Source organism: Toxoplasma gondii, chromosome XII (assembly GCF_000006565.2).
Source record: "Toxoplasma gondii ME49 chromosome XII, whole genome shotgun sequence".
Lineage (NCBI taxonomy): Eukaryota > Apicomplexa > Conoidasida > Eucoccidiorida > Sarcocystidae > Toxoplasma > Toxoplasma gondii.
This window is the reverse complement of record NC_031480.1, coordinates 5,480,071-5,506,989: the sequence shown is the minus strand read 5'-3', so window position 1 is coordinate 5,506,989 and position 26,919 is coordinate 5,480,071. Positions and strand designations below refer to the sequence as shown.

The following is a 26,919-nucleotide window of genomic DNA, read 5'->3' as shown; positions in this document are numbered from 1 at the left end:
GCGTCTGCCTGACAAAAAGAGGTTTCGACGTCGATCTGGAGTTTGCTGTGTACATGCAGCTGAACGGGGAAGCAGTTTCGAAGTTTCGAAAGTCTTAGCGGGATTTCCGTTTGGCCATGACACTCAGCTCTGCATGCGCTCAGTCCCAGTTTGAACCACCTGTACAGATGACAGCAGCTGCCGAGAGAGGCCTTGGTTGCATGCAAGGAAAGACAAGAGGGACATCGAAGTTGACTCGTGCTCCGCGAATCGCGAAGAAGACGCCAGGAAGGAAACGCAAATCGACGTCGGAAACTCTACACGCGAGCGTCCGAACGTCGACGCTTGCGCACAAATACACATCGCCACACAAAAAAAAGTTTATAAAAAAATCGAAAATGAAGAGACATGCCGTTCGGCGACGCATATGCGCAGGGCATCCCTGGACACAGCGTTTGACCGCCGGAAAACTCGAGGCGAGGAGACAAGGCCTGCCTTTCTTTGTCCCCGCAACTTTCCTTCTCTCTCACGGACCGAGCGTCGCCCCCGAGAGCGGCAAGCGGCGGACATCGGCGGGACTGCTTGCAGACAAAAGGACGGACTTTCCGGACCGCTTGCTTTGCGAAGGAGTTCGCGAGTCTGGCGGCGAGGTCTGGGTCTCGCAAAGTCGCTGCATTCGCGTACAGAAGTCGCCTTCCTCCAGGCGACCGCGACAGAAGAAGCGCGACGCGAAAGGAAGCTCCGCAGGTCTCTGCCGAGGCAGAGGCGGCGCGAGGGCATACGTTAAAAGAAGAAGGGGAGCAATAAAACAGTGAAACGAAGGCGGAGCCGGAGGAACGTGACTTATCGACTCGCGAGAATTTACAAAGAAGAGTCAGAAAAACACTGCTCCTCTGCAGCGTTCAAGCTGGCGACCGTGCGTCCCGCGTCCTGTGGCGATTCGCGAGAGACGCGAAAAAACTCGCGGAGACCGCGGACTCTTGATGCTCCGCACACTCGAGCCTGAGAGACGTCCGAGGCTAGCGGCGGAAAACTTTCATGGGATCGCTGCACTTCTGATGTGCCTCAGTTTCACAGGTCCTCTTGTCCGACGAAAAGTCCGTCTGCATGAAACCACAGACAGCGCGCGCTCCGAGAAGAAGAGGAAGAGTAGCGAAGGGAGAGCACAAGGAAGGCAGCGAGACAGAGAAGAAAACAGCGCGAGAAGAGAGCAAGGAGGAGACCGCGAGAAAGAGAACAAGAAGGCAAACAAGGAGTGAAGAAGGGAGCGAACAACCGCGAGAAGAAGTCAGAGACCGAGGAGGAAGAGAAAAAAAAGAGACAACCAGACAAGACACAGAAAAGGAAGCAGACCACGAGAGAGAACGCCGGAGTAAGAGACGCAGGCAAGCCTCCCGCCTCTCCGGGTCTCCGAGAAGAAAGCAGAAACGAAGCGCAGTGTCCTTGAAGACTGGTCGCAAGCTTACCTGAATTGTCGTGTGAAGAATCGCGTACTTGCGCTGGCAAAGAACGGTTGCCTTCCTCAAGACGCTCCTGGCGACGTCTTCATTTTCTACAAACAAATGGACAGACGCACGCAAGACGGTGCTCAACAAGACATTTCAACTCTCCCAAGACCGACGTCGATACATCGTCTACATGAACACCTACACTCGTAGAAATCCGTATACACATGCATGCACGGTCTTCGACAAAGAAATACATTTATATATATATATATATATTTACATAGAGACATGGTCGATGACTACTGTATCTCTCGACGCGTCTTCCTCTGTATTCACTGATATATATATATATATATATATATGTATATATATTTATATTTATCGGTATGTATGTACATGTGTGTGTAGGTTGTCAGCGAGACCCGCGAAAGGCGGAGATCCCCCACTCGAGAGCGAAGTCTCTGCATGCCTTTTGCTTGCTAAGGGAATCCATTGGCTGTGTCGCTGTCGGCGACGTCTCTTTTTCTCTCGTCTTTTTTCGCTTTCGCATCAGGTTCCACTCTGCGCAGGGCTTTGTCTCTCGCTCGACCGCGAGGTGTACCGCTTCGGCTGTGTGGGTACGCCTCTCCGCCGCGGCCTCGAGAGCGTCTGAGGCACCGCAGGCTCTTTCCTCCTCGCGAGGCGTCTGGGCGCTCTCGAGACGCCTGCCTTCGACTCTCGCGTTTCTGCGCAAGTCGCTCCTCACCGACGACAACATGACAGGCCAGCGAAGGCTTCCCCACAGAGAGCGACCAAACATGCAGATCGTGGACCTCGACGACTCCCGGAAGAAGCAGCAAATCTTCCTGCAGCGCTCGCGCGTCGATCCCCACAGGCGTTCCCTCCATCAAGACGTTCAAGGCCTGAAGAGAGGCGGACCGACAAAGCAGACGAAACCTGACGAGGCGACGCCGCGCCCCCCTCGCAGAGAGGCCAAGCACAGGCTGCGCAGACCGAGACGCAGAATGCTGCAGAGGCAGCGGAACCACTGCAGCGAGACGAGAGCGAAAAGAGAGGCGAGAATGAAGAGAGAAGAGAGACAAGAAGCAAGAGAGGGGAGAAGAAAGATTCGAGATAGAAGAGGGACGAGAAACCGCGTAGTCCGACCAGGGAAAGAAGAGAGTCAGAAGCGCGTTGCCCTTTCGGCTGGAGACTTGTGTGTCACATTCCCCAGTGAACATCGACGAGAGAGAAGGCTTCCAACGCAGACAGAAAGACGATGCATGCACTGAAAAAAAGACCTACTTCTTTGAGGATCGACAGTGTCGTGAAGAGAACAAAGATGGAGAAAATGAAGGTGCAAATTGGGTCGGCGATAGCCCAGTCCGGCCGCCACCTGCAGCAAACGCCCCAAGAAACTCGCCGCTACATTAAAAAAAGACTTTCAACTTTGCTCTTTTTTTCCGCTTTCCCAGAAGCCAGCATCCCCCCACTCCCTGCGAACCTTTCTGCACCGACACAAATGAAGAAACATGCAAACTAATACCTATACATATACATAAATATACATATATATATATATATATATATATGTCTATGTAGGTATAGATGTATATGCGTACATGGACATGTACACATGCACGTTCATATATATATATATTTGTGAGTATCTGTTTACATGGCTATTTATACGACATGCACACCAGGGGCGCTTGATCGTTCGCCGAAGGGCAAACCAGGTTCGTTTGAAGAGATCTTTCTCTCTGGCCTCTGCATGGCTGGCGAAACACCCGGCGAAGTCGAGAAGCGAACAGCGTCCCCGGCAGAGAATATCCCGGACGCTTTTTCAATGCCTGTCTGGGTCTCAGTGTCTCGGTGTCTGAGCGCCTGATGAACTTCTTTGTTTCGCCTCTGCGTCAATCTCTCTCCATATCCAGACATACTCTCTGCATGCACCTCCCTGCCGGTCCACGCAAGTAGACAGACATGGTCCACGCACTCAGAGCTTTCGACAGACCTGTCGATCCACCGCGCTGTCTCTGTCTCTTTCTGTGCTGTGCATGCATGCATGCGTACTGGGGAGGAACCTGTGGAGCACTACGACCTTTACCTCTCTCTGTCAGCCTGTCTCCACGAGAAACCGCAACTAAAAAACCGACGCAGGACCTGTATATAAATCGCCTTGGCAGTTCCCCGAGGTCGTGGAGCGTGGAGCTCGGCTCGGCAACCTTTCCGGAAACTCGAGGCTTGACGCTGGCCGCCGCTTCTTACCAAATGAGGGCAGAGGCGATCATCACTCCGATGTTTTGAAGGAGGTCACCGAGGGCGTGGATGTACGCAGCTCTGAGATTCATGTTTTCGTAGTTTCTCTCCGAGTCCATGTCCTCCTCGAGACGGACGTAGATGTCCCCAGAAGCGGCCGTACTTCCTGCACTGCTGGCGCTGAAAGGCCTTCGCGGCTTCTCGTCGCGTCCTACCTCTCCGCCGCGTCCTACCTCTCCGCCGCGTCCTACCTCTCCACCGCGTCCGGTCTCTGCGTCGCGTCCTACCTCTCCACCGCGTCCTACCTCTCCACCGCGTCCGGCCTCTGCGTCGCGTCCGGCCTCTGCGGCGCGTCCGGCTTCTGCGTCGCGTCCGGCCTCTGCGTCGCGTCCGGCGGGGGAAACCTCAGGATCCCAGGCGAGACGTCCAGCCTGGGAGGCCCGTGACGCCGGACTCTCTTCCGGCTTCTCGGGACTGCTGCTTGAGGCCTGGAGGTTCCGGAGCGGCTCGAAGGTCTCTTCGCCGCAGCAGCTGTGCGCGTGGACTTGCCCGATGCCATGCGAATGCACCTTCAGAATGTGCGTCATGAAGAGGTTCGCCAGAGTCCCGAGGAGCGCCGTCCAGAACATCAGTTCGCCGTCGACTTGGGGAGGATCCACCAGCCGGAAACAGGCCGCGTAGATCAACACAGCCGTCAACACCCAGATCAAAAATACCGAGAGCAACGCCCCCAGAATCTCCGCGCGGTGGTAGCCGAAAGACATCGACGGATTCCCCTTCAACTCCGAAACCCACAGGGCAAACAGACTGCATGCACACACACGCGCGCGGACGGAACAAAAGAGTATCTGGACAGGCGACCTGGCGGAGACGAACGTTTTTTTTGTGACCGCTCCGGACGGACAGCGCCGTGAGGGCGCGACCGCGCGAAAAAAAGAGAGAGAGAACGAGACAAAAGAAGAAAGAGACAGAGCAGCTTGTACAGGACAGAAATCCGCCTCTGCCTCTTGGGTGTATCCCCTTTGCTCGGTTCCGGCTGACGCTCCGCTGAATTCTTCTTCTTCTTCCTCTCTTCTCGTCTTTCCACGTGAGCTTCCCTCTTTCTCTCTCTCTTTTTCTGTGTTTCGCGTATGCTCTGTCTCCCTCGCCTTCTCGCGCTCCCTCTTCTCTCGCCGGTCTCCACTGAGTCCGCGCGGCGTCTCTGGCGTTTTCTCACCTGATGAGGAAGGCGCACAGGTCGGAGAGGAGGTGCGAGGCGTCGGTCATGAGGGCGAGGGAGTTCGCGAGGACGCCCGCGACGATTTCGACGAACATGAAGACGCAGCAGACCATGGAGGCCATGACGAGTTTCCTCCGCGCGCGCTGAGTCCCGGTTTCGCGTCCTTCTCCGGCCTCCGTCGTCCGGTCGGCCTCGCAGCAGCTCTCCCGTCTCGCCTTCTCTGCTCCGCTGCAGCATCGTCGGGTGTCTCCACCCCTCAGGCCGCAGTCGCCGAGGCTGTGCCTTTGGACTGCACGGGGGTTGCGATGGCCGCGGCTGCATGCGCTGTGCGTCTCTGCGAGGCGGTGAGGCCAGTGTTCGTCGACCTCGGGAAAGGAGGCCAGTTCGCGTTCGAGGCCTTCCTGGCCTAGGCGGCTTCGAGGTGTGGAAGCGTCGCTCGGCGGGACTCGGCAGCAGGGCGCGAGGTGAGCGGCTGCTGCGACAGGTCGACCTCCGGTCGCGTCGGGCAGAAGGCTCTGCATGCGGAGCTCTCGCGAACTTCCATCGCAGGTGAGGAAAGACGCTGACGAAGCAGGTCGGTCTCCTCCATGCCTGTCCCTCGGCGCACAGCAGGTCGCCTCCGCGCGTCGCTCGTGGACGCCTGCGTTGCCGCGCTTCTGCGAACTGTGGACTCGCCTGGACGGGGAAACGCCTTCCTCTTCTGCGAGATCGGGAGACGCAACAACTCGACCTTCGGCTGTTTGCATCGACGAGCTGTTGCTGCGCGAGCAACAGCTCGATGAGGCAGCCGACAGCTGCGGCACTGTTGTCGCTGCAGTCGCCGCCTCTTCGCGAAGAGATTCCTCGCAAGACCGGAGAAAAGAGGCACACGGACGAGAAGAAGAATCCGGATCCGACGGAGATCGCGAGCGAGGCGAAGGGATTTCCTTCATCTCCGACACCAGAGAGGAGAACGCTGAGGGCGGCTTGGCTGCGCCGCCGCGCTTCTTGGAACGCGGCATGGCGCGAGAAAGGCGAGAGCTGAAGACGCGAGGCAGCGAACGCAGAGCAGAGGAAGCGAAAGAGCAAGACACGCAGAACAAGAGAGAGGAAACAACAAAGTCGGACAGACGAGAGAGAGCGGAGAAAAAAACAGGGCGCAGAGTGCAGGAGCAATGCAGTTTTGACGAGACTCTCGGCGCGCGAGAGATGTGAGATGCGACGCTCGCAGTCTCGTTGTCGACGGTCGGCGCAAAGCCAGGCGAATGCACTTGCCTTCCCTGAGGTGAACGTACAGTTTCGTCGCCTCGAGAGCTCAAGACGAAGGATTTCTCGCGTCTCGATGTTCTTCCGAGTCTGCGAGCGTCGTCGAGCAGAAGGCACAGACGAGCCGAGGAGAGAAAACCGTCGAGAAATCTCTCATCCCACAGAACAGCGAGAGACGCAGTCGGACCCAGAGAGAACTCGCGAGAAATCAAAGAGCCTTGCGGAGAAACGTCTCCGAGAAAAAACTCAGGTCGCAGAAAGCGCAAAAATTGCGAGAAAACGAAACAAGAAAATGGCATGAACACACCCCCGACTTTTCTCCCCGCCACACCCACCCGCGCGGGCAGACGCCGCCGGTTCCCTCCTCGCTTTTTTCCTTTTCGATTCCGGCTGCCTCTTCTCTCTTCTCCCTCTTCTTTTTCTTTCAGTCTTCTTTTCTCTTTTCGTATCGGAAGAGTGCAGCGAAACGCAGTGCTCGCGCGTCCTCCTCTCGCGTCTCTCTTTGTCTCGCGCTTCCTCCTCTCGCGTCTCTCTTTGTCTCGCGCTTCCTCGCCTCGCGTTTCCTCTTTTCGCGTCTCTCTTTGTCTCCTTTCTTCGTCTTCTGCCTCTGTCTTTGTCCCTCTCTCGATTTTCTCTCTTGCCTTTTTTCCGCCAGAGGGAGATCTCCCTGCACATCTCTCTGTCTTTTGTGCAACTGCTCGCCTGCTTTCCAGCCACTGTGTCTGGACTCCTCACTCCTCCGACTCTGTCTCTCCAACGCAGCCACAAACTACAGAGAGATTCAACAACATACGCCGGAGTTCTATTCACATACATCTCTATGTAGATTCATTTGTTTTTATGTGCATTTAAATATATACATATATATAGATATATGTATATATATGTATATATATGTATGCATGTCTATTTCTATAGAGGAGGTGGAGGGTGTAGAAGTAGAAGTACGTGTATGAGTCTGTGAAGAGCACCGCGTCGCTTCTTTGTTGTTTCGCCGCTCCTTGAGTGTTTGAGGATCTTCGGTTTCTGCGCGTCACCGCATTTCAGCGTTTCCTGAAAAAAATGGGGATTAAAGGCCTCGGAAAGTTCGTCGGCGACTTTGCGCCCCGCGCAATCAAGCGACAGGAGCCTGGCAGCTTCACCGGTCGTGTCATCGCGATCGACGCCTCCATGTCGCTCTACCAGTTCATGGTGGCAATTCGAGATGGAAATTCCTTCGGAAATTTCACTAACGACGCGGGAGACTGCACCTCTCACATCGCCGGAATGCTCAACAGAGCCATCAGGTAAATATATATATATATATATATATATACATAGATGTCTTTGCTTGATTTTATGGAGACAGAGTTGTAAAAGACCTAAGTGATCTGTGCCTGTAATTATGTGGTGCACACACACATATATACATATATATATATATATATGTACATATAGATATATAGGTTTATATGTATGCTTTTGGTCATTTCGAGGGATGAGGATGAAAGGATGAAGGAGGAGGTATGAGATCAATCGTTCTCTCTGTGTGGATCCCCGCAGAGGCTTCTGTTGTTTCAGTGTTTGCCTGCCTATGGAGGTTTCGGTTTCTCTAGAGAGAGGCTGAGTGTATGCCGGGAGGCCCGCGTCCACGCGCATGCGCGAGGCCAGAGGGAGAGAAGAACGTCGCTCTCTGTTTTTGCGTTTTGGATCTTTGTCTCGGAGTGGGCGTCAAGGCTCGCGTATCTGGCCTCCGACTTGGACTGCGCTTCCCGCGGTTTCTTCGCAGGCTGCTCGAGCAGGGCGTTCGTCCAGTCTATGTTTTTGACGGGAAGCCTCCGGAACTGAAGTCGGGCGAGCTGGCGAAGCGCCGAGAACTTCGCGAGTCTGCGCAGGAGGCGGCGGAGAAGGCGCGAGAAGAAGGAAACGTCGAGGAGCTCCGGAAGCAGATCGTTCGCTCCGTCCGTGTGTCTAAACAGCACAACGAGGACGTCAAGCGCCTGCTGCGCCTCATGGGTCTGCCGGTCGTGGAGGCGCCATGCGAAGCGGAGGCGCAATGCGCGGAGTTGACGAAGAACAGAAAGGTCTGGGCGACAGCGACGGAGGACGCCGACGCGCTGACCTTCGGAGCTACGCGGTTAATTCGGAACCTGACTTTCGGCGAGCGCGCGAGCGGATCTGGCGCGTCGGCCACTGCGTCGGGCATCCTCGTCATCGACCTCCCGACGCTGCTGGAGGAGCTGCAGTTCTCGCAGGAGCAATTCATCGACTTCTGCATCTTGTGCGGCTGCGACTACTGCGGAACGCTGAAGGGCGTCGGCGCGAAGACCGCGTACAGCCTGGTGAAGGAACATGGATCGATCGAGAAGATCCTCGAAGTAGTCGATCCGGAGAAGGTCCCGGACGGCTTCTGCTTCCAGGAGGCGCGCGAGTTCTTCAGGCACCCGGAGGTAACTCCGGCAGACCGAGTGCATGTCGCCTGGGGAGAAGTCGACGTCGACGGACTCAAGGCCTTCCTCGTCCAGGTAAGGCAGGAGCGAAGCAGCGAGGCGGAAGCGCGGAGGGACGCGAGAAGAAGCGAGAGAGCGAACAGGCGAGAAAACTCAAGAGGCGCATGCGTAGAAGGAGGAAACAGCGACAGAGACAGCAGATAGAAAAGAAGAAAAAGAAGAAAAAGAAGAAGAGGGCGAGTCTCTCGACGGAGGAGACAGCGAAGGCCAGCGGCGAAGAAAAAGAGCTTTCGTCCTGAACCGTTCAAAGGCGACTCGAGTCCGTCCGACTTGCGACCGAGAAGAAGCCTGCGATGTATGTCAAACGATGCGTATCAAACGATGTGTGTTGTCCAGGAAAACCAGTTCAACGAACAGAGGGTGGAGAACTACATTACGCGCTTGAAGAAGGCGAGAGGCAAGACGGCGCAAACTCGGTTGGAGTCGTTCTTCGGAGCCACCGTCACGAAGTCTTCGTCGCTGATGCACAAACAGCTGGCGGAGAAACAGAAGGAACTGGAAAAGAAGAAGAACCGCAGCGTCCGCGGATTCGCCGCACTGAAGGGCAAGACGGCCGGTGCGCGTCCAGCTGGCGCGACGGCGCCGAAGCGCGCCAAGACACCCGAGGAGGAACCTGCGCAGAAGAAAGCGAAGAGGAGCGGTCCGCAAGCAGAGGGCGCAGAGGAAGCGGGCGCCGAAGCGGAGCGAGAATCGAAGAAGGAATGCGAGCGAGAGCGTCTCGAGAAGACAGAAACCGCGAACGCGGCGAAGGGGGAGGAGAAGGACGCGAAAGGCGAACCGACAGCAGAGAAAGCAGAGAAGGTCGAGGTCAAAGAAGAGGCGACCGAAGCGACGGCAGATGCAGCGCAAGACAGCGGAGGACAGGAGAAGAACTCAGAAGGTGATGAGAAGACAACATCCACCGACAAAGGGAAGCGCATGTCGCTTCTCTTTTCAGAAAACGCGAGCGTGCCGTCACCTCGTGGAGAAACCAACCTTTTTGCGGAGGGCGAGGGAGAGGAGAACGTCGCTCCGAGTGGAACGCGAGCTTTCTGAAGCTTGAAAAGCCTCCAAAAAGCGAAAAACCGCGTTGCGAGGCAAGCCAGCCGCATGCGCAGAACCAGTGGAACACAAGGCTTTCCTTTTATCACCTCTTGAAGAGACTCAACGCAACAAGTTACACCCGATATGCTGGATGCAATGAAGCAATGTGCAAGAAGAAAGCAACGCATAACGCCTAGAAAGAAGAAATAACAAAGAGATCTCTGCATACAAGTATATATATATATATATACATATAAATATATGTATACTTGTGTATGTACGTATGCTTATGTATGCGTGGGTATTCTCACGTGTGTTCGTACATACATATATTTATATGTATATATATATATATATTTATATATTTAAATATATATATATATATATATTTATGTGCCTGCGAATGACGCGGGGAAGGGCTTGGGTGTGGGGAGAGGGAAGGAAGTTGGATCTGAAAAAGGTTGGATTTTTTTTCGATTTTTTCTTGTTTTTCTTCGGTGTCTCGACTCTTTGCACTTTCTTCTCTCTGCGTTTTTCTCGGAGACTTCGGTGTGCGCGTTTGCGGGAGTGTTTCCTCGTTTTCTTGTCAAACTGGCGCATGCAGCAAAGATAAACTGAGGTTCACCTCTGTTCGCTGTGGTCAAAAAAGCGCCCTCAGCCACGGAGAGTCCCAGCTCCTCCCCCCAGAAGGAGCGACGAAAAATCTCTTGCAGAGACGCTCCCTCCCGAGACGACAGCACGGATCGCGGTGGCTTCTGAAAACTCGTTTTCTTTCGCTGTTAACCGGAACGCGAACATCCATCCGTCGGTCACCACTGGAGGCACCGCCGCTCCAGCTCGGCGTTACAGGTGGATACTCGCAAAGACAGGGAAGCCACAGAACCTCCGCATTGTATTCGATAAATGCGTACGGGTGCATATCCACGTCGAAAGTTAGAGCAAGACTCACACGGCCCATCCGATGGTTCCTTCCTGTCTTCACAACCAGGCACAGTTGGAAACCTGCCTGTCCACAAAGAGAAATAACTGGCGAACAGATCTACGCACATACACAAATAGAGAGAGACGGATACAGATACAGAGGCAGACAGAGACTGATATAATATATATATATATATATATATATATATATATATATATATATATATTTATGTTTGCAGAGAGGGTAAGCCAACTAGACGTATAGAGAAAGAGAGACTGACCTACATTCATACGTACACCGAAATACAATGACAAGTTATAAAGAAATTCATATAAAATATATATAATTATATATATGCAGGTGAGGAGCCAGGCACGGGCAGTGTTTGGGAGGCTACTCGAGGAGTGATTGGAAGAATCCTTATGGATGTTTTCTAAGATTTGGATTGTCGCTTCGCACATTTCGTCAGCGTTCAGCAAGTCTTTGCTTCCGGTCTTTCTTCCTCTTTCCTTTTGTCGTCTTCCGTGACTCGGTGCCATCGCGGCACCGTCTGAAGGAGAGCGAGAGAAGAACAGGAACCCCCGGAGAAAAAGAGATGGGAGAGACCAGAGAGGAAATCGAAGAACGAGAAGACGACGAGAGCGAAAGGGAGAAAGGCGGCAAGCGACGAGATGGCCATCGAGGAGGTTCGAAGAGACGAGCATGTTCATGAACGCGAATTAGTGTCTCAGTATGCGTCAAGTTGTTCTCGCATCAACCGGAGACCGGCCGCACAAACTCAGGTCTGTTCGGTTTCAGCTTTTCAATAAAAGCGACGCAACTCACGCCACCACAGTCCGCGGAGATTTCGGGGGATGCTGAAAGTCGCAGAAGTCGTGCGACTCCGTCTCTGCGTCCTGCGTCTTGCTTCACTCCCCCTTCATCGGCTTCCCCCTTGCGTTTTTCTTCTTTCGCCCGTCTCTTGCCGTTTCGACAAATGCCCCTGAAGACGGCGAGCTCCTCGCGACTGCGCCTCCTCTTTTCCACGTTTATCAAGAACGCAGAAAATGCTCCAGAACGACAGCAGCTACTCGCGGCGGCGACCCGGGCGTCAGCCACCGTCCCAACCAAGCACTCAGTGCATGCAACAGCAAATCGGTCTCCTCTTCTTCGCCTCCGCGTTCTTCTTTGCCTCCGCGTTCTTCTTCGCCTCCGCGTTCTTCTTCGCCTTCTTCTGTCTCCACTGGGTTCTCCGACTCTGCGTCTTCTCCGCCGCCGTCCGGTGGCTTCCGCGACGACCGCGCGCCGTCGCACGAGAAGCGAAGAAGATCTCGGCACAGAGAGACGATCGCGAGAAAGAGATTTCTCTGTATGCGCATCGACGAACCAAACATCTCGCCCATCAACGCGCAGAACATAAGACGCACGAGCATGTCCCTCTAAAAAAATAAATGCAGAACTCCATCACGTCTCTGGCTGCACAGTGACATAAACATCTACACACTTGCTTTTTCGACTTCTATAGATCCACGTCTGGACACACATACACATACATGCATATACATACAAATATACATACATATACGTATATAAATATATATATATATATATGTATATATGTATATGTATGCAAATGAGAGTGATCTTAAATACAGACAAAACCAAGTAGAGTGCATGCACAGGTGCGAGAGAGCTGAGTGTGGGCAGAGTGTCTGTCTGACCTGAACCGAGGGCAGGCTGAGAAGCATAGCTCGGCAGAGAACGTGGAGCTCGTCTTCCTCCACTTCTTCGACGGCGAATTCGGGAGGCACAATCACCACTGTCGCCCCCCAGTTCGCGAGCACCTGAAACCGAAGCGAACGCCAATCTCTCTGACCGCACCATATCAGTTTAAACTTCTTCAACCAGATGCAGATTCACCTATATATCGACATGCATCTGAACATATATATATATATATATATATATATATATATGGACATCTACATCTCTCTCTCTCTCTACATATATATATATATATACATAAGTCTTTTTCTATGTTTCACTGTGTGTGTTTAGGGTGTCTGTACACCTCAACAGTGCTTATTCTCCACTTCTGCAAGCACCGGTCTTGGAATCGAGAGTCGGCGACTAACCGCTGGGCTTTGCGCGATTGTCGCCGTACCGTTAGTGCCGCGTCGATGGAGACAGTTGAGGGGATCGCGACGCCGCTCTCGATGCACATGCGAACCAGTTCTGCTTCTTCTCGCAGCTTTCTCTCTCTTCGCTCTCCCCGTGTGCTCTTCAGTGCCGAGACAGAAGCAGCCGGAGAGGTCGACGAGCAGGCGAACGTCTCTCCTTCCGGTGTCGAGACACCCCCGTTCCTCTGTCTGTCGCCTTCTGCCGCCTGATGCCCCACAACGTTCGCCTCCTCGTCCTGCGTCCTCTTTTCCGTCCCGGATGCTTCGTTCGCTGCTCGGTCTGCGGCGTCTCGATACTCCGCAGGGTCTTGTCGCGAGAGGCAGGCACCGCAGCCGCAGCGAGAGAGTTGCCGCTCCTCGTCTCGTCGGAAGAAGGCAGTGTTGCCCCGAAGATAAGCCGAGCGGCGGAGCGAGACGCTGTTTGGGCTCGAGAGAAAGGAGGCCAAGTCGAAGCGGCCGAAACTCGAACGCGCCGTTCCCGACGCCAGCGAAGAAGCAGAACGAGCTGAGCAAGGAGGACAGGAGGAGGAATAGCAACTCCGGTCTGGCTGGGGTGTTGTGTGTGTATGCTTGTCTTGCTCTGTCCATTCTTTCATGCGTTCGTAGATGTAGACCAGCAGCCACCAGGCCTCTTTAGGTACCGGCAATTTCCGCTCGACTTCGCGTTTTTCTCGACCAAGTCTCGCCTCCTCTCCTCCACTCTCTCTGCTTTCTTGCTTCTCCTCAACATCCCCTCCCTGAGCGTCTCTCAGCTCCTCCGGAGGCCGCTCTGCTGGCCCTCGGCAGAGAGCACGCAGCGGCAGGGGAGACGCTCGAATCGGCCTGGACCCCAAACGCTGCAGGTCTGTCAGAGAGGCGCCGAGAAAGGAAGGCAAGAGCGAAGTCGAGAGCGAGAAGAAGAGGTCTTGGCCACTGTCGTCAAGGCGAACGACGAGGACGGTGGACACAAGGTCCTGCGCATGCAGGATCGTCTCCTGCACATTCAGAGTCAAATGCAGAAGCACCGACCCCCCCCGAGGAATGTAGCCTTCCGGTTGATCGACGTAGATCCACTTCTCGAGACGCGTAGTCGAGCGAGTCTCCTCTCGCCTTTCGCTGGACTTCCGCGAGTCGGCACTGACGCCCGATGCTGCTGCATGCGCGGAGACGCCGAGCTCCTCCTGCGACTCTGCGGACGCGCTTCGGGAGTCGGTTTCGACGGAGGCTGCGCGCCAGTCTGGAGGACGCCGCGCAGGTGTACGTACACCCCAAGAACTGTCTCCTCGCGCGGAGGCTTCCGGGCGATGGGAGCAGAGAGCAGACGCGGCAGATGCATTCGCGTCTTCTGGTGAATCTCGAGAGAAGTTGTTCGTGCTGCTCTCGGCGGCTGAGAGACGCGCAGAGACTCGAGCCTCGCCAAACACTTGCTGCGTGGACGGCGACTGAAGCGCGCAGCCGCCAGACCACCCGCGAGACTCCGCCGTCTGTACAGACCGCGCCGCGAGCGTCGCACTGTGCGCCCAGGAAGACAGCGAGGACGCGGCGGAGGGAAGCGAAGGGGAGACGGAAACAGAGGAAGAAGAAGAAGCGCAGACGCCTGCGGAAGCAGAAAACGCAGACGAAGACGATGCGACAGAAGAAGAGGAAGAAGAAGAGGAAGAAGAGGAAGAAGAGAAACAAGGCGGAATAGAAGGAACAGTTGACCCTCCGTCAGCTGCTGAGTACAGACGAGACCGGCTGACTAGAGGGACAATGGAACGACCTGTGGAGACAGTGAGGAGATTAACACAACAGAAAACGACTGGACATCGGAATTCCAGACACTCGGAGCAGAGCAAACGACAGACAAAATCCGCGACGAGACAACTCCACAGAGACACGCACACCCACAGGAAACCGCATGTCATTGCATACACATATGTGTGTGTGACTCGATATATATATATATATATACATATATGAATGTACATATTTGTATATCAAAATATACATGCATATATATATATATATATGAATGTACATATTTGTATATCAAAATATACATGCATATATATATATATATATATGAATGTACATATTTGTATATCAAAATATACATGCATATATATATATATATATATATATATATATATATATATATATATGAATGTACATATTTGTATATCAAAATATACATGCATATATATATATATATGAATGTACATATTTGTATATCAAAATATACATGCATATATATATATATATATATATATATATATATGAATGTACATATTTGTATATCAAAATATACATGCATATATATATATATATATATGAATGTACATATTTGTATATCAAAATATACATGCATATATATATATATATATGAATGTACATATTTGTATATCAAAATATACATGCATATATATATATATATATATATGAATGTACATATTTGTATATCAAAATATACATGCATATATATATATATGTATGCATATTTCTAGAAAGGTTCACGTAGATGTATACACACAAACGTGAAGGTAGAGACCGCAACAAGTTGCCAGCAATATATATAAATTCATATTATATAATATATATATATTTATATATATATATATATATATATATATAATATAGTATATAGATAAAATATAATGCATAGAATGTAGTATGAATAATATATATAATATAACACATACAATGTATATAATACAATATATACAATAAATATAATGTAATGTACATAAAATAATATGTATAATACCTCTAATATCTCTAATAGAATATATCTTTATGTGAAACGACTGTTGAACAAGTTAATATGCGTCGAGGGCTTTACAGCAGGAGTTTGAGGGAGAAAACAGAAGCTACGCGGTAGGGTGTCTGAGCGAGAAAAGCGCATGCATGCATGCAGCACCTGAGGCGCTTAGGCACCAAAGGGAGTAGGAGGCGGGGAGAAGCGCATGCTCGTTTGAAATGCAGACGCAGAAAGGAAGAGGTTCGTACGGCCGCACAGGCGGGAGGTCGAGGAGAGGAGGATCGACGCTCACGCGGCTGACTTCGTCTGGCGCAGCTCTCTGAACGCTCGCCGCGAGCGGGGAAAGGGAGCGACAAGAAGGAGAGAGAGAGAGAGCACTCGGAGAACAATGGAAAGGCAGTGCAGGCTGCGCGGCGCGAGGAGACAGAATAGCAAAGCGAAAGAGGTGCAGAGCGATAGCAGAAGAAGAGCGAGGCGAGGCAGAGGCGAATACGAAGGGAGGCGAGAGAAAACGAGAGAAGCAGAAGAAAACGGAGAGCGAGAAGACATGTTGAGGAATGAAGAAGAAACAGACAGCTGCGGGAGTGGAGAAAGGTCGTCGACGAAATAAAGCATCAAGCCGAAAGAGACTCACGTCATCAAGCAAGCAGGCAGTGTTGTCATCCCTCCCCCTCCCCCTCCCGTATGTTTCGGTGTGGTTCTCTCTTTTCCAGCTTTTTTCTCACCGAAAGAACATTCGCAGTTTTTCTGCATGCAGTTCGAAGGGCGTCTACGTCCACGACCTCGACCGGCCATGAGCCTTCCGCCCAGGCGCATTTTTTTCGTTTACTTCCAGAGCGTTCCTTTTTTCCGGCTTCCTTCGAGACAGTCGCTCCCCACCTCCTGTGAGAACCGCAGAAGACATCACAGAAAAAAGAACGGTGCCACAACGGTCTCCTCATGTGGAGTCTCTCGACGCGCTTCCTGTCGTGACTCGTTTCTTTTGAGTCTTCTCCTCCAGCGCTTTCTTGGCCGTCTGCCTTCACCAAAACGGAGACGCGACGCCTGACTCAAGGCGCCAGCAAGGCCGCTTTGGTTCGCAGCCCCACCCAGGTGTGTCGGACTGCATGCAGTGGCGAAACAAACGCGAGAGAGCGAAACAGACAAGCTCCTCGAAAGCGCGAAACTGCATGCACATCTTGCCAACGGACGCAGGCGCCTCTCTGCAAGAAACTTTACAAGTGGAAACAGAGGCGCGCTCACATTCATCGACACAGCCAACGACATCCCGCCGCATAAATCTGTAGAACTCTTCACACTCACGCAGAGAGAGATTGACATAGACAGCGATACATACACACATTTGTATATATATATATATATATATATAGGTATATAAACATATACATATATATATATAAAAGCATTTGTACAGTTGGATGTGTATTTAAAACTAACTCTTGGAGTGCAGCCTGGGCGCGCGAGTCTTGCGAGAGAATCATTCGTTCGGCGGCGGCGTCGCCTGCTTTTACTCGAAGGAAAAAAGGAGCGGAAAAGGAATAGACGTTTCTCGACGACGGACGTGAGACAGAAGCAGAACCAGATGAAGGGATCAACAACGGATGAGAACAAGGAAGGCAAGAAGAAGACGGAGAAGAAGGAGAAGGAGAAGAAGCATGAGAAGAAGAGAAGACGGGGATGTGAAGGACGCCGGGACCTGGAGGAAGAAGAGGAGGAGCTCCAACGACAAGGAGAGGGAGGCTGGAGACGGCAGGCCGCCAGCTGTCGTCGACTTTGAAATGCAGACTGCGAGGCAAAACACAGACGCTTGGAAGAAGAAAGACTGAAACTTGTCCTAGGCTTTTTTTCATCCAGCAACGCGCGCCACCAGATCTTTCTTTCGAACTGGACATATGTGCACTCACATACAGCCCATACACCTTCCTTTCCTCAATTGCATTCTACAAATGTTGACAGACGTAAACGAGTTTGCAGATATTTATACATATACATATACACACACAGACGCATATTTGTATGCATATAAAGCGTATGCATACGTATATATATTTATATATATATATATATATACATATATGTATAACCGTTTTGATCACCACGACGCCAGAGAAATTCTTACTTTCATAAATGCGAACGTACCCATTAAGGATGGAGCAGAGCTGTTGACAGCGCAGCGCCTTTATCGCTTTTCTTCTTTGACTGTTCCTGCGAATGGTCTTCCTCTTCTGGAACTTCCTATCACATGTTCTCCTCCCTTTTCCCTCGTCCGCTGATGCTTCTCTTTCTCCTTCAGACTCGCAACTGCTTGCTTCCTCTCCTTCTTCCTCTTCGTCGCGAAAGAGGTCAACGACGGCGAAGGTGAGGACGGAGTTGAAGAGAGTCATCCTAACCGCTGCGCCTCCGAAGAAAAGTCGATCTTCTTCTTCCTTCCCTGTCTCGCCTCTGTCACCCACGAAGAGGGACTGCGGCGAGGAGACAGGAGACACTTCTGTCTCCGCCTGCCTTCTTCCCCACAGTCGCCGCCCCCCGGCCAACTGCACAGTCGCAGTCTCAAGCAGACATGCGTCGGACGCCAGCGTGCGGTGTACGAACACCAGGAGAAGCTGGTTCTCGAAGCGCGGAGGCAACGAAGACAGCACAGGCTCAAACGAAGAAGAACGCGAAGAAGAGGAAGACGAAGAAGAAGACGAAAAAGAGGAAGAAGAAGAGGACGACGAAGAGGAAGCGGGAGAAGGGAGTGCGTTGATCAGGCACTCTATGCATTCTTTCCAGAGTTCGCGGTGTCGCCGTTGGACCTGCTGAACGCTGCAGAAACGACAAAGACAGGACGAAGCGTCAGGCAGATGCGTTCGTGTACAAAGACCTCTGTTGAGTTGTGCTTCTCTGTCCGCTGTGTGCAAGTGACGCCAGCAGTCGACGTTTGCTGTCCGTCTGCGTTTCGGTTTTGTTTCGCGGTTTCGGAGCTTCAGGAAACCAGTGAGAAGCAGAAGAAGCGTCTGTTTTCGAGTCGAGTCTTCTTGGCACTCCGCTCCGCATTCGAACTACATCAAGGAGAGTCTCTGGAAAATGTCTCTGCACTCACGCAACAACGAGCAACTGCGCGTTCTTCGCCGCCTTCTCCACTGCCTCTTCCAACACCGAGCGAGAGCCCCAGGTCGCGCTGCGAGAGACAGAAGAGGAAAAACAGGAAGAAGAGGAAAAACAGGAAAAAGAGGAAGAAGAGGAAGGGAGGATCTGTGTTTTTCGATGAGCGAGAGTGTCGTCTGCGGAGTGTGGAGACAGACGGATTTCCGAGGCCTTCCTGCCTTCGTTCGCTTCCTCCTCGCTTGTCTCTGTCTCTTCCCGTGTGTCTCCGCGAGTACTGCGGCTGTTTTTTCGGCCAGCCTCTGCCTTCGCTTCCTTCTTTGCTTCTTCTCCTTCTCCTTCTCTTTCTTTCTCTGTCGCTTCTTCCTCAGAGCAAGGCGGGGGACGGCCGCATGCATCAACGAGAAGAGAGGCGAAGGAAACGAATTCAGCGCGAGAGGCGACGGACAGCAAGCTCGGGAGAGCTCGACGAAAAAGCCGTCGGCGACCTGGGAGAAGTTGCGCCGACAGAGACGCTTCTGCGGCCCAGAGAGCACTGGAATCTGGAGAGAGAGGAAAGGAGACAGAAACAAAGACAGATGCAGAGGAGAGAACGAGTGATGAGGAGAGAGAAGAAAAGAAGAACGACGCGTAGAGAGGTAAAAAGAGTCAATATACGCGGGCATGGAGGAAAAGCTGAGTGGAGCCATGGAGAAAGGTGAAAGGAAAGAACGACTGGCATTCCGACGAGAACGGCAGATCCATGGAGACGCAAAAAGACAGGAAGAAAGGAAGAAGGACAGACAGGAAGGTCGAAGAAAAGACGGACGAAAAGAAGGAAGATAGGGGGAGACAGGAAGAGACGCAGAAGGAGATAAAGGCAGAGATAGGGGAGTGAAGGAGACAGAGATACGCAGCGAGAAAGAAAGATACGAAGAGAGAGAGGAAACGAACGAGAGAATTACAGACGGCAGGGCAGTTGGGAAGAGAGGAAGCGAGATGGAAAAAGATGGATGGAGCGACAGAGTAGAAGAGCAGCAAAGTTGCAGGCGATGATCACGAAATGTCTTTTGGTCAAACGGACGATTCAGTTGAGGAACCGTCGGGAAGCAGAACTGACTTCCATTTTCTCGGTCGCAGGTCTGTGTGTAGACACCGGAAGACGTCAAACGCGAAGCGCCGCTTTTCTCTCTCTCCTCTCCCACTGCGTACACCTCATCTTTGCTCCCTTGTCTCCCCATTTTTTCCCTTTCATCTTCAAGCCGTTCAGCGAGATTTGTCTTTTGCTCGTCGCTGCCTGTTTGCTCGATTTGCGCGAATGTTCTGCCTGTTCCCCCGTCGCCTTTCTCTCCGGCGTCCTTTCTCTCTCCTCTAATCCCGCAGGCTCTCGGTTCTCTCCTTTGCCCCTCGGCTGCTCCCCTGTGGAGCGCGGGAGCAGCGAGACGCGCGAGACCCAAAGAGGGCGTGCAGCGCGAAGAAAAGAGACAAGAGCGAAGAGAGAGAAGAGAGAGAAGAGAGAGAAGAAGAGATGTTGAGGAGAGCAGAGCGAGAGGGAAGAGTGAGGAGGCGACGAGGAGACGAGGAAAGACAGCTCCTGTTTCTGTGTGTTTTCAGAAGGGGAAATGAATAAAGGATACAGCGAATCAACGAACCGCGCTACCGGATGCATCGCATGTCTTGGTTGTAAGGCGAGAGAGGAAAAGAACTGGAGAGTTGGGAGGTCACCTTGGCAAACAAGAGAGCCAAAAACGCCCATACTTTCGAGAAAGGACCGTCAAATGTTCAGAGTCAGCACCCCCCTCGTCTCAGAACATCGCCTGACAAGCGAGAAAACAAACATGCAAAAACGAGGGAGAGACAGAAAGAAGCTGAGAGAGGCGACGCGCGCGTCGTCAGCTCCCAGAAGTCTGCAGATCCAGAGAATCCGACCAAGAAAACAACGAGAAAGTTCAAATCCACTGTCTAGACAACCTTAGATACAAAGCATGTGCATGCGCAGATGTATGTACACCCAATAGGCCTTAACATACGCTCACATGGTCTCTCTAAATGCATACAAACATCAAACAACATAAATAATATATACATATATATATATATATATAATATGTATATATGTGTATATATACATAAATATATATATATATATAATATGTATATATGTGTATATATACATAAATATATATATATATAAATATATATATATATAAATGTATATATATATATATGTATATATATATATATATAAATGTATATATATATATATATATATATGTATATGTTTATATTTTAATTCTCGAGAGAGTGCAGGGGGAACATACTCGCAGGAAATGACATTTCCTCCCTGCCGATGAAACGAGTCTTCCTTGGTTCGAAAAACGAACTAGCAAAGAGATTTTTCTGAATGCGGGAGACCATCGAAAGGACCGTCCACGAGGTCTGCGACTGCTTGGTCATATGCCTGCAGCGCGCAGATGCATGGGTTCGCGGCTGACGCGACTTGCTCGGCGCGAAACCTCGGAGAACGAAGCAGGAGAAGCCGAGACTGTTGCGGAGAGAACTGCGGCGACCGTCTTCGAAAGGTCCTGCAGAGGTCGGAAACGAGCGATTCCGCGCGCAACCACCGGACTCGAGTGTCGCTTCACACCCGGTCCCGCGCTCGATACAGAAAAGCCGCAAACTCGGTTCGCCTGCTGTTTTGACGGTCGTTTTCTGCTTTGTTCTCTGCAACTGCAGGAGGCACACGCAGAGCGACTTGCGCAGAGAGGGAAAGTTTGCGTTCGCGGGCGTTTCCAGGTTCATCGGAAAACTGCATGCACTAAAGGTGCAAGCTGCGCAGAAGTTGGAAAACGAGACAGGAGACGCGCCGCGACGGCTGGAAAAACTCGCAAAAGGTCGAGTTCCCTTCTTTGCGCGCGCTCGACTTCTTCCTCGACTTTCCTGGGCGGTCTGAAGCTGAAAACGTTCCGAAATAGCGGCAGACAACCATGGCAGCGCGCAGGAGGCTCCAAGACACTGCGCAGAGTGGACCTCGCGCTGAGAAAGTGACCTGCGTCCGCCGGTGACTTCGGCAAACGGCGAGAGATTTCTTCGTCTGTTCCTCTGTGCCTTTGACGTTCAAAAGATCGAGTCTTTACAGTTGAGAAAAACGCTGGTTCTGGAGGAAAACGGTCTCGGCTGGGTCTCGGTTAGAAATCAAAGGCAGAAAGACATGGGGAACGCTTCTTTTCAGCGCCGAAAACCGATCTCCGAAAATCGATAATCGATGCACACATGCCTACAAAGCACCAGCTCAAACCTCGACTCGCAAATCGCATCTCCACAGACACTGAAATAAATGGAGAGACGTACATAATATCCGTGTATGTTTGTAGACGCAGGTATCTGTGGGTATATCTGAGTGTATTGCGGTAGGGGTCCTAGACTAAAGAGTTTTTTTCTTGACGGTCCCCCAAAGAACAACAGCTGTTTCCGGGGAATACAGGCGTCGTGGAGTTGTTGTCACTGTCAGGAAAGAAAGTTCTTTCTTCTCCAAACCGTTCGACAGATGCCAAAATCTTACGCAGCTCACGCAGAATCGAGACACAGCTGCACTCGTCTGTCCGTCCTGTCGAGCCTTTCTTCCTCTCAGCTGGTGTCTTCCTCCCTGTTTTCAAGAACTCCTTACTAGACCTTCTCTCTCTATAATATATAATATAATATAATATATATATATGGGTGTCTTTGCATGCAACGTTGTTGATGTGCGTACATAGACAGGACCGTTATGGAGGCTTCGGTCTACGTCTTGGACTACAGTCTGCGCATATATATATATATATATATATATATATGTATATACATATATGTATATGTGGTTGAATCTGCGTGTATATGCATGTCCGAGAAATGGAGGCGCCAGCACGCAAAGCTGGCGGGAGAGTCCGTTCTCGAAGGATCGCCTTTGAGTTCTGGAGTGGAGGGTTACTGGAAACCTTCCTTGATCGTCTCCCGCAACGGTCTCAACGAGCCATCCTTCTGTCGAGACCTGGGGGGCATGGCTGACACACTAATTTTCGACGCATGCGGACAGAGAGGTCCCTGGAAGGAAACCTGTTACTCTCATAGAAAGAACTGTCTTCTGAGATCACCGAACAGCGTTGAATGCAACGCTGCTTCTGCGTCTCCTGGGCGTCTTTCGCGTGGACTCGGAGAAAGGCGGCATTTGCCCCCGCCGGCTGTGTTTGTGTGAGGCTGTGCTCCAGAAAAAGAGCGAGCAATCGAAGACGGGAAGACCTCCCCGAGACGCGAGGACCTCGGAGCTTCTCAGAGCCTCCAGGAACTCCGTGGTTTTTTGACGAAGGAGGCATAGCGGAGACTCTCAGTTGGCAGACGCGCGAGACGAGAAAAGGAAGAGCCCAGTTGGGTCGAGAGAGCAGCGACGAGACAGCCAACGTCGACGAAGATGCAAAGACGCGACGAAAAACTTCGAGAAAACGCAGAAAAACGCAGGAACCTGAAACGAGTCAGATCAACATGTTCTTTCTGTCGACCTTCATGTCCGGTCGCCATATGAATTCGTAGAGTCCTTCTCGGGTGTCGAATAGTCCCGCATGCATCCACAGCAGCTTCAGCGTCAGACGGGGGCCAATCTCCTGAAGGCGCGTCCGCTTTCCGTCCTCAAAGATGTACCGATGGTGTCGAAAGAAAATAAAGTCGCGCTGGTTGTGAAAGGTCACCACTCGTCGGCCTGAGAACTCGGGAGTCTGTACACGCGCAGCCCAAAGAGAAAGAGAGAGCGAGAGACTTCTGAAAGGCGGCAGGAGCGTCGGCATCAGAAACGACGCTCCAGAGAACGCGACGCAGCACAACGAACGGCGCTCACATCTCCGAGACGTCTGAGAGACGTCTGAGAGACGTCTGAGAGCCGTGGAGGACCGCGGACAGATCCTCGCCATGAACGGGGAGCGAGGAAAGAACGGAAAAGCCTCTGCTCCTCAGAGACGCAGCAGGACTTACGAGAGGAAACAGCGCAGCCAGTTGTCGAGCAACGCGTCGCCCTAAGCGGGTGGTGAAGTTGTTGAGGAGCAACTCGGGGAGATGCGTCGTCATTGTGGCTGCGCCTTGCATTTCTTGCGCGAGGCGGACGCTCGACAGTCGAAAATACGATGTCGGTCCATCTGAGGATCAACGGAGCGACAGACATGCGACGAAGGGTGAAGGACCGCGGCCGACGCGTCGCACAGCAAACCAGAAGCAGAGCATCGAGACAACGGCGGCGCGAGAGAGAGGCAGACTGACGACCAAAGAAAGAAAGCGGACAGCGACACAAACACAAAGAGCCAGCCGCGAAAGAAACGCGAGAGACAGAAGAAGCGCGGGAGACACAGCGGCAGAAATGCGAAAACGAAGAAGCAAAAGAAGAAGGAAAAGAAGAAGAGAAAGAAGAAGGAAAAGAAGATCCAGAGAGTAGACCCTCAACGCGACTCCAGTTTTATACTCGCTCCACACACACCTGGAAGGTGAACGATGTACAGGCCGTACGGTCGGTGATTCTTTTCCTTGAAAACGAGGAGATCTGTGAAGCCTTGTTTGACTGCGAACTTGCAAATGTTCTTGATTTGGTACGGCCCTCTCTGAAGAAAGAGACAAATTACAGAGCGCGCATGCACCGACAGAGTGACTCGCAAGCAGCTGCAGGAACGCCCCCAGGGTGTCTCGGTACCTCCGCGAAGCTCCCGCGGCGACTGCTTCGCCTTGCTAAGCGGTAGAGATCCTCTCTCGGACTCTGCGACGTCTTCTGCGACGTCTTCTTTGACGTCCTCTGCGACGTCCTCTGCGGCGTCCTCTGCTGTCTGTCATCACGCATGCGTTTGCGGTCATGCTCACCTTGTAGAAAAATGCATTGGGGAAGATGTACAGGACCTCTTTGAGGAAGCTGTACATGTCCGCGGTGACCCGTCTGAAAAGAGCGAAGAACACACAACGAATCGCAGAAGAAGATTCTGGAAAGAAAAACGTTCCACGGCGATGGAAATGTCGCACATTGCACTGTCTCTAACAACGCGTCTGCTCGCGGCTTCGCATTTCCGGATCCTCCCGCGCGACCCGGTTGCCATGTTGTCGTTCTTCGTTTCACAGGCGATTGTCCATATGGCCGCAGAGCTCTGCCTCGCTCCACGAAACCTTCGGAAGCCTCGCGCTTCTCTCCACTCCTCTTGAACCTCTGCTTCTTCCTCTTCTCTTTCTGTTCGTGATCTCGTTCCTCGTTCCTCGACTCTTCGCGCTCCTCGGATGCCTATTAAATCTTTTCTTCCTCCTCTTCTCACGTTTCGTCGTTCTCTTCTTCTCCCTCTTCGCTTTCCTCTCGGTCTGCCCTTCCTTTGCTGTTCCTTTCTTCTTCTCCTGTTTGAGGAAGCGAGGAAAGCGGCTTACTTGTTTGTGGTGATCATCAGCTTCGGCGTAACTTCGCGGTTGAAGTAGGCAGCGAATTCGTCTGCAGCTTCGTCACCCTCCACCTCCTCTTCGTCCTCCTCAACTGCATGCGCAGAGAATGTGCAGAGACAGACACGAGCGAATGTGAAGCACCGAAGAGACAAGGAGCCTTCGCGTGCGAGAAGGAGAGCGGCGCAATGGTCCTCACACAGGCGAGAAGTAAGAGAGAAATCCAGTCCATAGTCTTTCAAATCTAGACCGCCTTTCGTTTGAAAAGCGACGACGTCTCACGCCCACCCTCACATTGCTTCTTTCGCGCAAGAGAAGACATCTCTCTACGTCGCGTTCGTATCCTTTTTCCGAAGCAGAGCGCCGACTCTTTTCCCCTTTCAGACGGACCAACTGTGGGGTCGTAGCGTCGCATGGACTCGATGGTTGCCGGCACCTTTTTCTCGACTGTCTCGCCGCGTCGCTCTTTCGCGCGATTCTCCTTCTTCTTCTTCGCGCGGTCCTTCTTCTTCGCCTGAAGCAGCTGAAAAGCGACCTGCTGTCTGCGTTTCTTGTTCAAAATGCCGGCTGTCGACAGATTCCCCTTCTTCACGGAATCTCGCTTCGTCTCTGTCTTCTCCTCTTTGCTCGCCAGTCCGCGCTTAGCTCCCCTCTGCTCTCTCGGCTTCGACGCCTCGCGCTCGCTGCTGCCCGCATCTGCAGGAGGCGAGGCAGGCGCGCGCGCTCGCTTCTTCTCGGCGTTTCTGCTGTCTGTACGCCGAGGCGCTTCGACGACTTCTCGCCTTCCGGACTCCCCGCCAGGAGCGGCGTTCGCCGCAGCCGCGGAGCTCCGCCGCTGCTGGCGAGACGAGGCAGGCGCCATGGGTGTCGCGGCGATTTTCTCTCCGGTTTTCTCTCCGGATTTGACCGCGCAGGAAACGAGTCGCTGTGCTTGTCAGCTGGTGAGAGAGGCTCGGCTTTCGCGGTCGAGGTTCGACTGTTGAGGGAGAGGCGGCGGCAGCATGGACGAAGAATTGGACGCAGACCGACGCGAGAGCGAAGAAGAAGAAGGAACTCCCTCCGCAGACTGAAGACGACGACTTCGTAGCCTCGTCTGAGGTCTCGGCGGTTCTCTCCGACGAGACCTCGGACGGCGCAGCGCGATGCACAGAGGACGCGGAGAAAGAGCAAGAAGTTCAAACAACCGACTGGCGCAGGTTGGGGAGAAGAGAGGGAGAAGCGGGAGGAAGAACGAGGCAACACAGCTCTCCTTCGCAAGCGTGAGAGACACCCAGCGATGAGGTCTATGCATGCACAGAGAAAGCAGAGAAGACAGAGGAGGCAGAGAAGACAAAAGCGAGCGCCTTGGCTGCCAGAGGAAAGAACCGTTCGAAAGGAGAGGCGAAGCGGTTAGATTTCTTGAAGCCAAGGCGCGAGAAAATAAAAACGAAGGAGGAAAAGAAGTCTCGGCCGCAAAAAGTCGCGCGAGTCGCGAGGCCCACACCCAGCGCAAGTCAGCGGCAGTGGTCGACTACAGGAGCGATGAGAAATCGAGGAAAGACGAAGGAAGAAAAGGATTCCGCGTTTGTAGATCGAAGAGAAGAAAAACAAGGTCGCCTGCGGAGAGAAAACGCGTCGCTCTTGAGAGACATCTGTCGCGGGACTTCGTTGCATGCAACAGTTTGAGTCCATCCCATTCTCGCACATGCGCGCGGCATGGGTTGCTCGCGGGAAAGCGCAGAAAACGTTTGGAAAAGGTTCAAACCTGAAGTATTTCTCTGGCATTCGCAGGAACCGAAGCAAAGCTCCACTTAAAAATAAAAGCGACTCCCCATTAATCACGTTCTCGACGCCATAAACACTCGCGTCACTCCACGCTCGAGCAGACGCAGTAACTTGCGGGTTTGGACTGACCGCCATATACACGTCCTGCCCTCAAAGCTCGGCTTTCGACGAGCTGTTTCACACCGCTCACGAGTTTGTGTTTGGCTCTGTGCAGTGCAGGCAAAA

At 52.4% G+C, this 26,919-nt stretch overlaps 4 protein-coding genes across 4 annotated transcripts; 1 reads left to right on the top strand and 3 right to left on the bottom strand.

Annotated features, from left to right (window-relative positions):
- Positions 1-64: 64 nt before the first annotated feature.
- Positions 65-6,431, bottom strand: TGME49_251630 (slc30a2 protein; the record flags this gene model as incomplete). The annotated part of the gene is made up of 6 exons (XM_002367363.2): positions 65-1,082; positions 1,446-1,531; positions 2,173-2,329; positions 2,712-2,802; positions 3,678-4,475; positions 4,885-6,431. The coding sequence occupies 6 exons, from the start codon at positions 6,429-6,431 to the stop codon at positions 999-1,001; spliced, it is 2,763 nt and encodes a 920-aa protein (XP_002367404.2). The 3' UTR covers positions 65-998.
- Positions 6,432-6,558: 127 nt separating this feature from the next.
- Positions 6,559-10,622, top strand: TGME49_251620 (flap structure-specific endonuclease 1, putative). Its single transcript, XM_002367362.2, has 3 exons — positions 6,559-7,418; positions 7,901-8,636; positions 8,958-10,622. Exons 1-3 carry the CDS (start codon positions 7,195-7,197, stop codon positions 9,654-9,656), a joined length of 1,659 nt encoding a protein of 552 aa, XP_002367403.1. The 5' UTR covers positions 6,559-7,194; the 3' UTR covers positions 9,657-10,622.
- A 409-nt stretch (positions 10,623-11,031) lies between these two features.
- Positions 11,032-20,543, bottom strand: TGME49_251610 (hypothetical protein). The gene is made up of 9 exons (XM_018780953.1): positions 19,628-20,543; positions 18,527-19,070; positions 17,584-18,249; positions 16,882-17,229; positions 16,170-16,326; positions 15,604-15,763; positions 12,710-14,466; positions 12,267-12,389; positions 11,032-11,912 (listed from the first exon to the last, which is right to left on the bottom strand). Exons 1-9 carry the CDS (start codon positions 19,746-19,748, stop codon positions 11,598-11,600), a joined length of 4,191 nt encoding a protein of 1,396 aa, XP_018635089.1. The 5' UTR covers positions 19,749-20,543; the 3' UTR covers positions 11,032-11,597.
- A 1,877-nt stretch (positions 20,544-22,420) lies between these two features.
- On the bottom strand, positions 22,421-26,569 carry TGME49_251600 (IMP4 family U3 small nucleolar ribonucleoprotein (snoRNP), putative). The gene is made up of 6 exons (XM_002367360.2): positions 25,321-26,569; positions 24,922-25,024; positions 24,376-24,448; positions 24,002-24,122; positions 23,506-23,666; positions 22,421-23,252 (listed from the first exon to the last, which is right to left on the bottom strand). The coding sequence occupies exons 1-6, from the start codon at positions 25,790-25,792 to the stop codon at positions 23,013-23,015; spliced, it is 1,170 nt and encodes a 389-aa protein (XP_002367401.1). The 5' UTR covers positions 25,793-26,569; the 3' UTR covers positions 22,421-23,012.
- Positions 26,570-26,919: the final 350 nt, after the last annotated feature.

Excerpts from the sequence above, each read along its gene's own strand:
- TGME49_251600 (XM_002367360.2), bottom strand. The coding sequence starts at position 25,792 with ATGGCGCCTGCCTCGTCTCGCCAGCAGCGGCGGAGCTCCGCGGCTGCG. Across the intron at positions 24,123-24,375 it reads CCAATGCATTTTTCTACAAG|AGAGGGCCGTACCAAATCAA; the intron begins GTGAGCATGACC and ends CTCTTTCTTCAG. Across the intron at positions 23,253-23,505 it reads TGGCTGCGCTGTTTCCTCTC|ACTCCCGAGTTCTCAGGCCG; the intron begins GTAAGTCCTGCT and ends GCGCGTGTACAG.
- TGME49_251620 (XM_002367362.2), top strand. The coding sequence starts at position 7,195 with ATGGGGATTAAAGGCCTCGGAAAGTTCGTCGGCGACTTTGCGCCCCGC. Across the intron at positions 7,419-7,900 it reads ATGCTCAACAGAGCCATCAG|GCTGCTCGAGCAGGGCGTTC; the intron begins GTAAATATATAT and ends GTTTCTTCGCAG. Across the intron at positions 8,637-8,957 it reads TCAAGGCCTTCCTCGTCCAG|GAAAACCAGTTCAACGAACA; the intron begins GTAAGGCAGGAG and ends TGTGTTGTCCAG.
- TGME49_251610 (XM_018780953.1), bottom strand. The coding sequence starts at position 19,748 with ATGGGGAGACAAGGGAGCAAAGATGAGGTGTACGCAGTGGGAGAGGAG. Across the intron at positions 18,250-18,526 it reads GCGCAGTTGCTCGTTGTTGC|CGTTCAGCAGGTCCAACGGC; the intron begins GTGAGTGCAGAG and ends TCGTTTCTGCAG. Across the intron at positions 15,764-16,169 it reads AAACTGCGAATGTTCTTTCG|AGAGCTGCGCCAGACGAAGT; the intron begins GTGAGAAAAAAG and ends GCGAGCGTTCAG.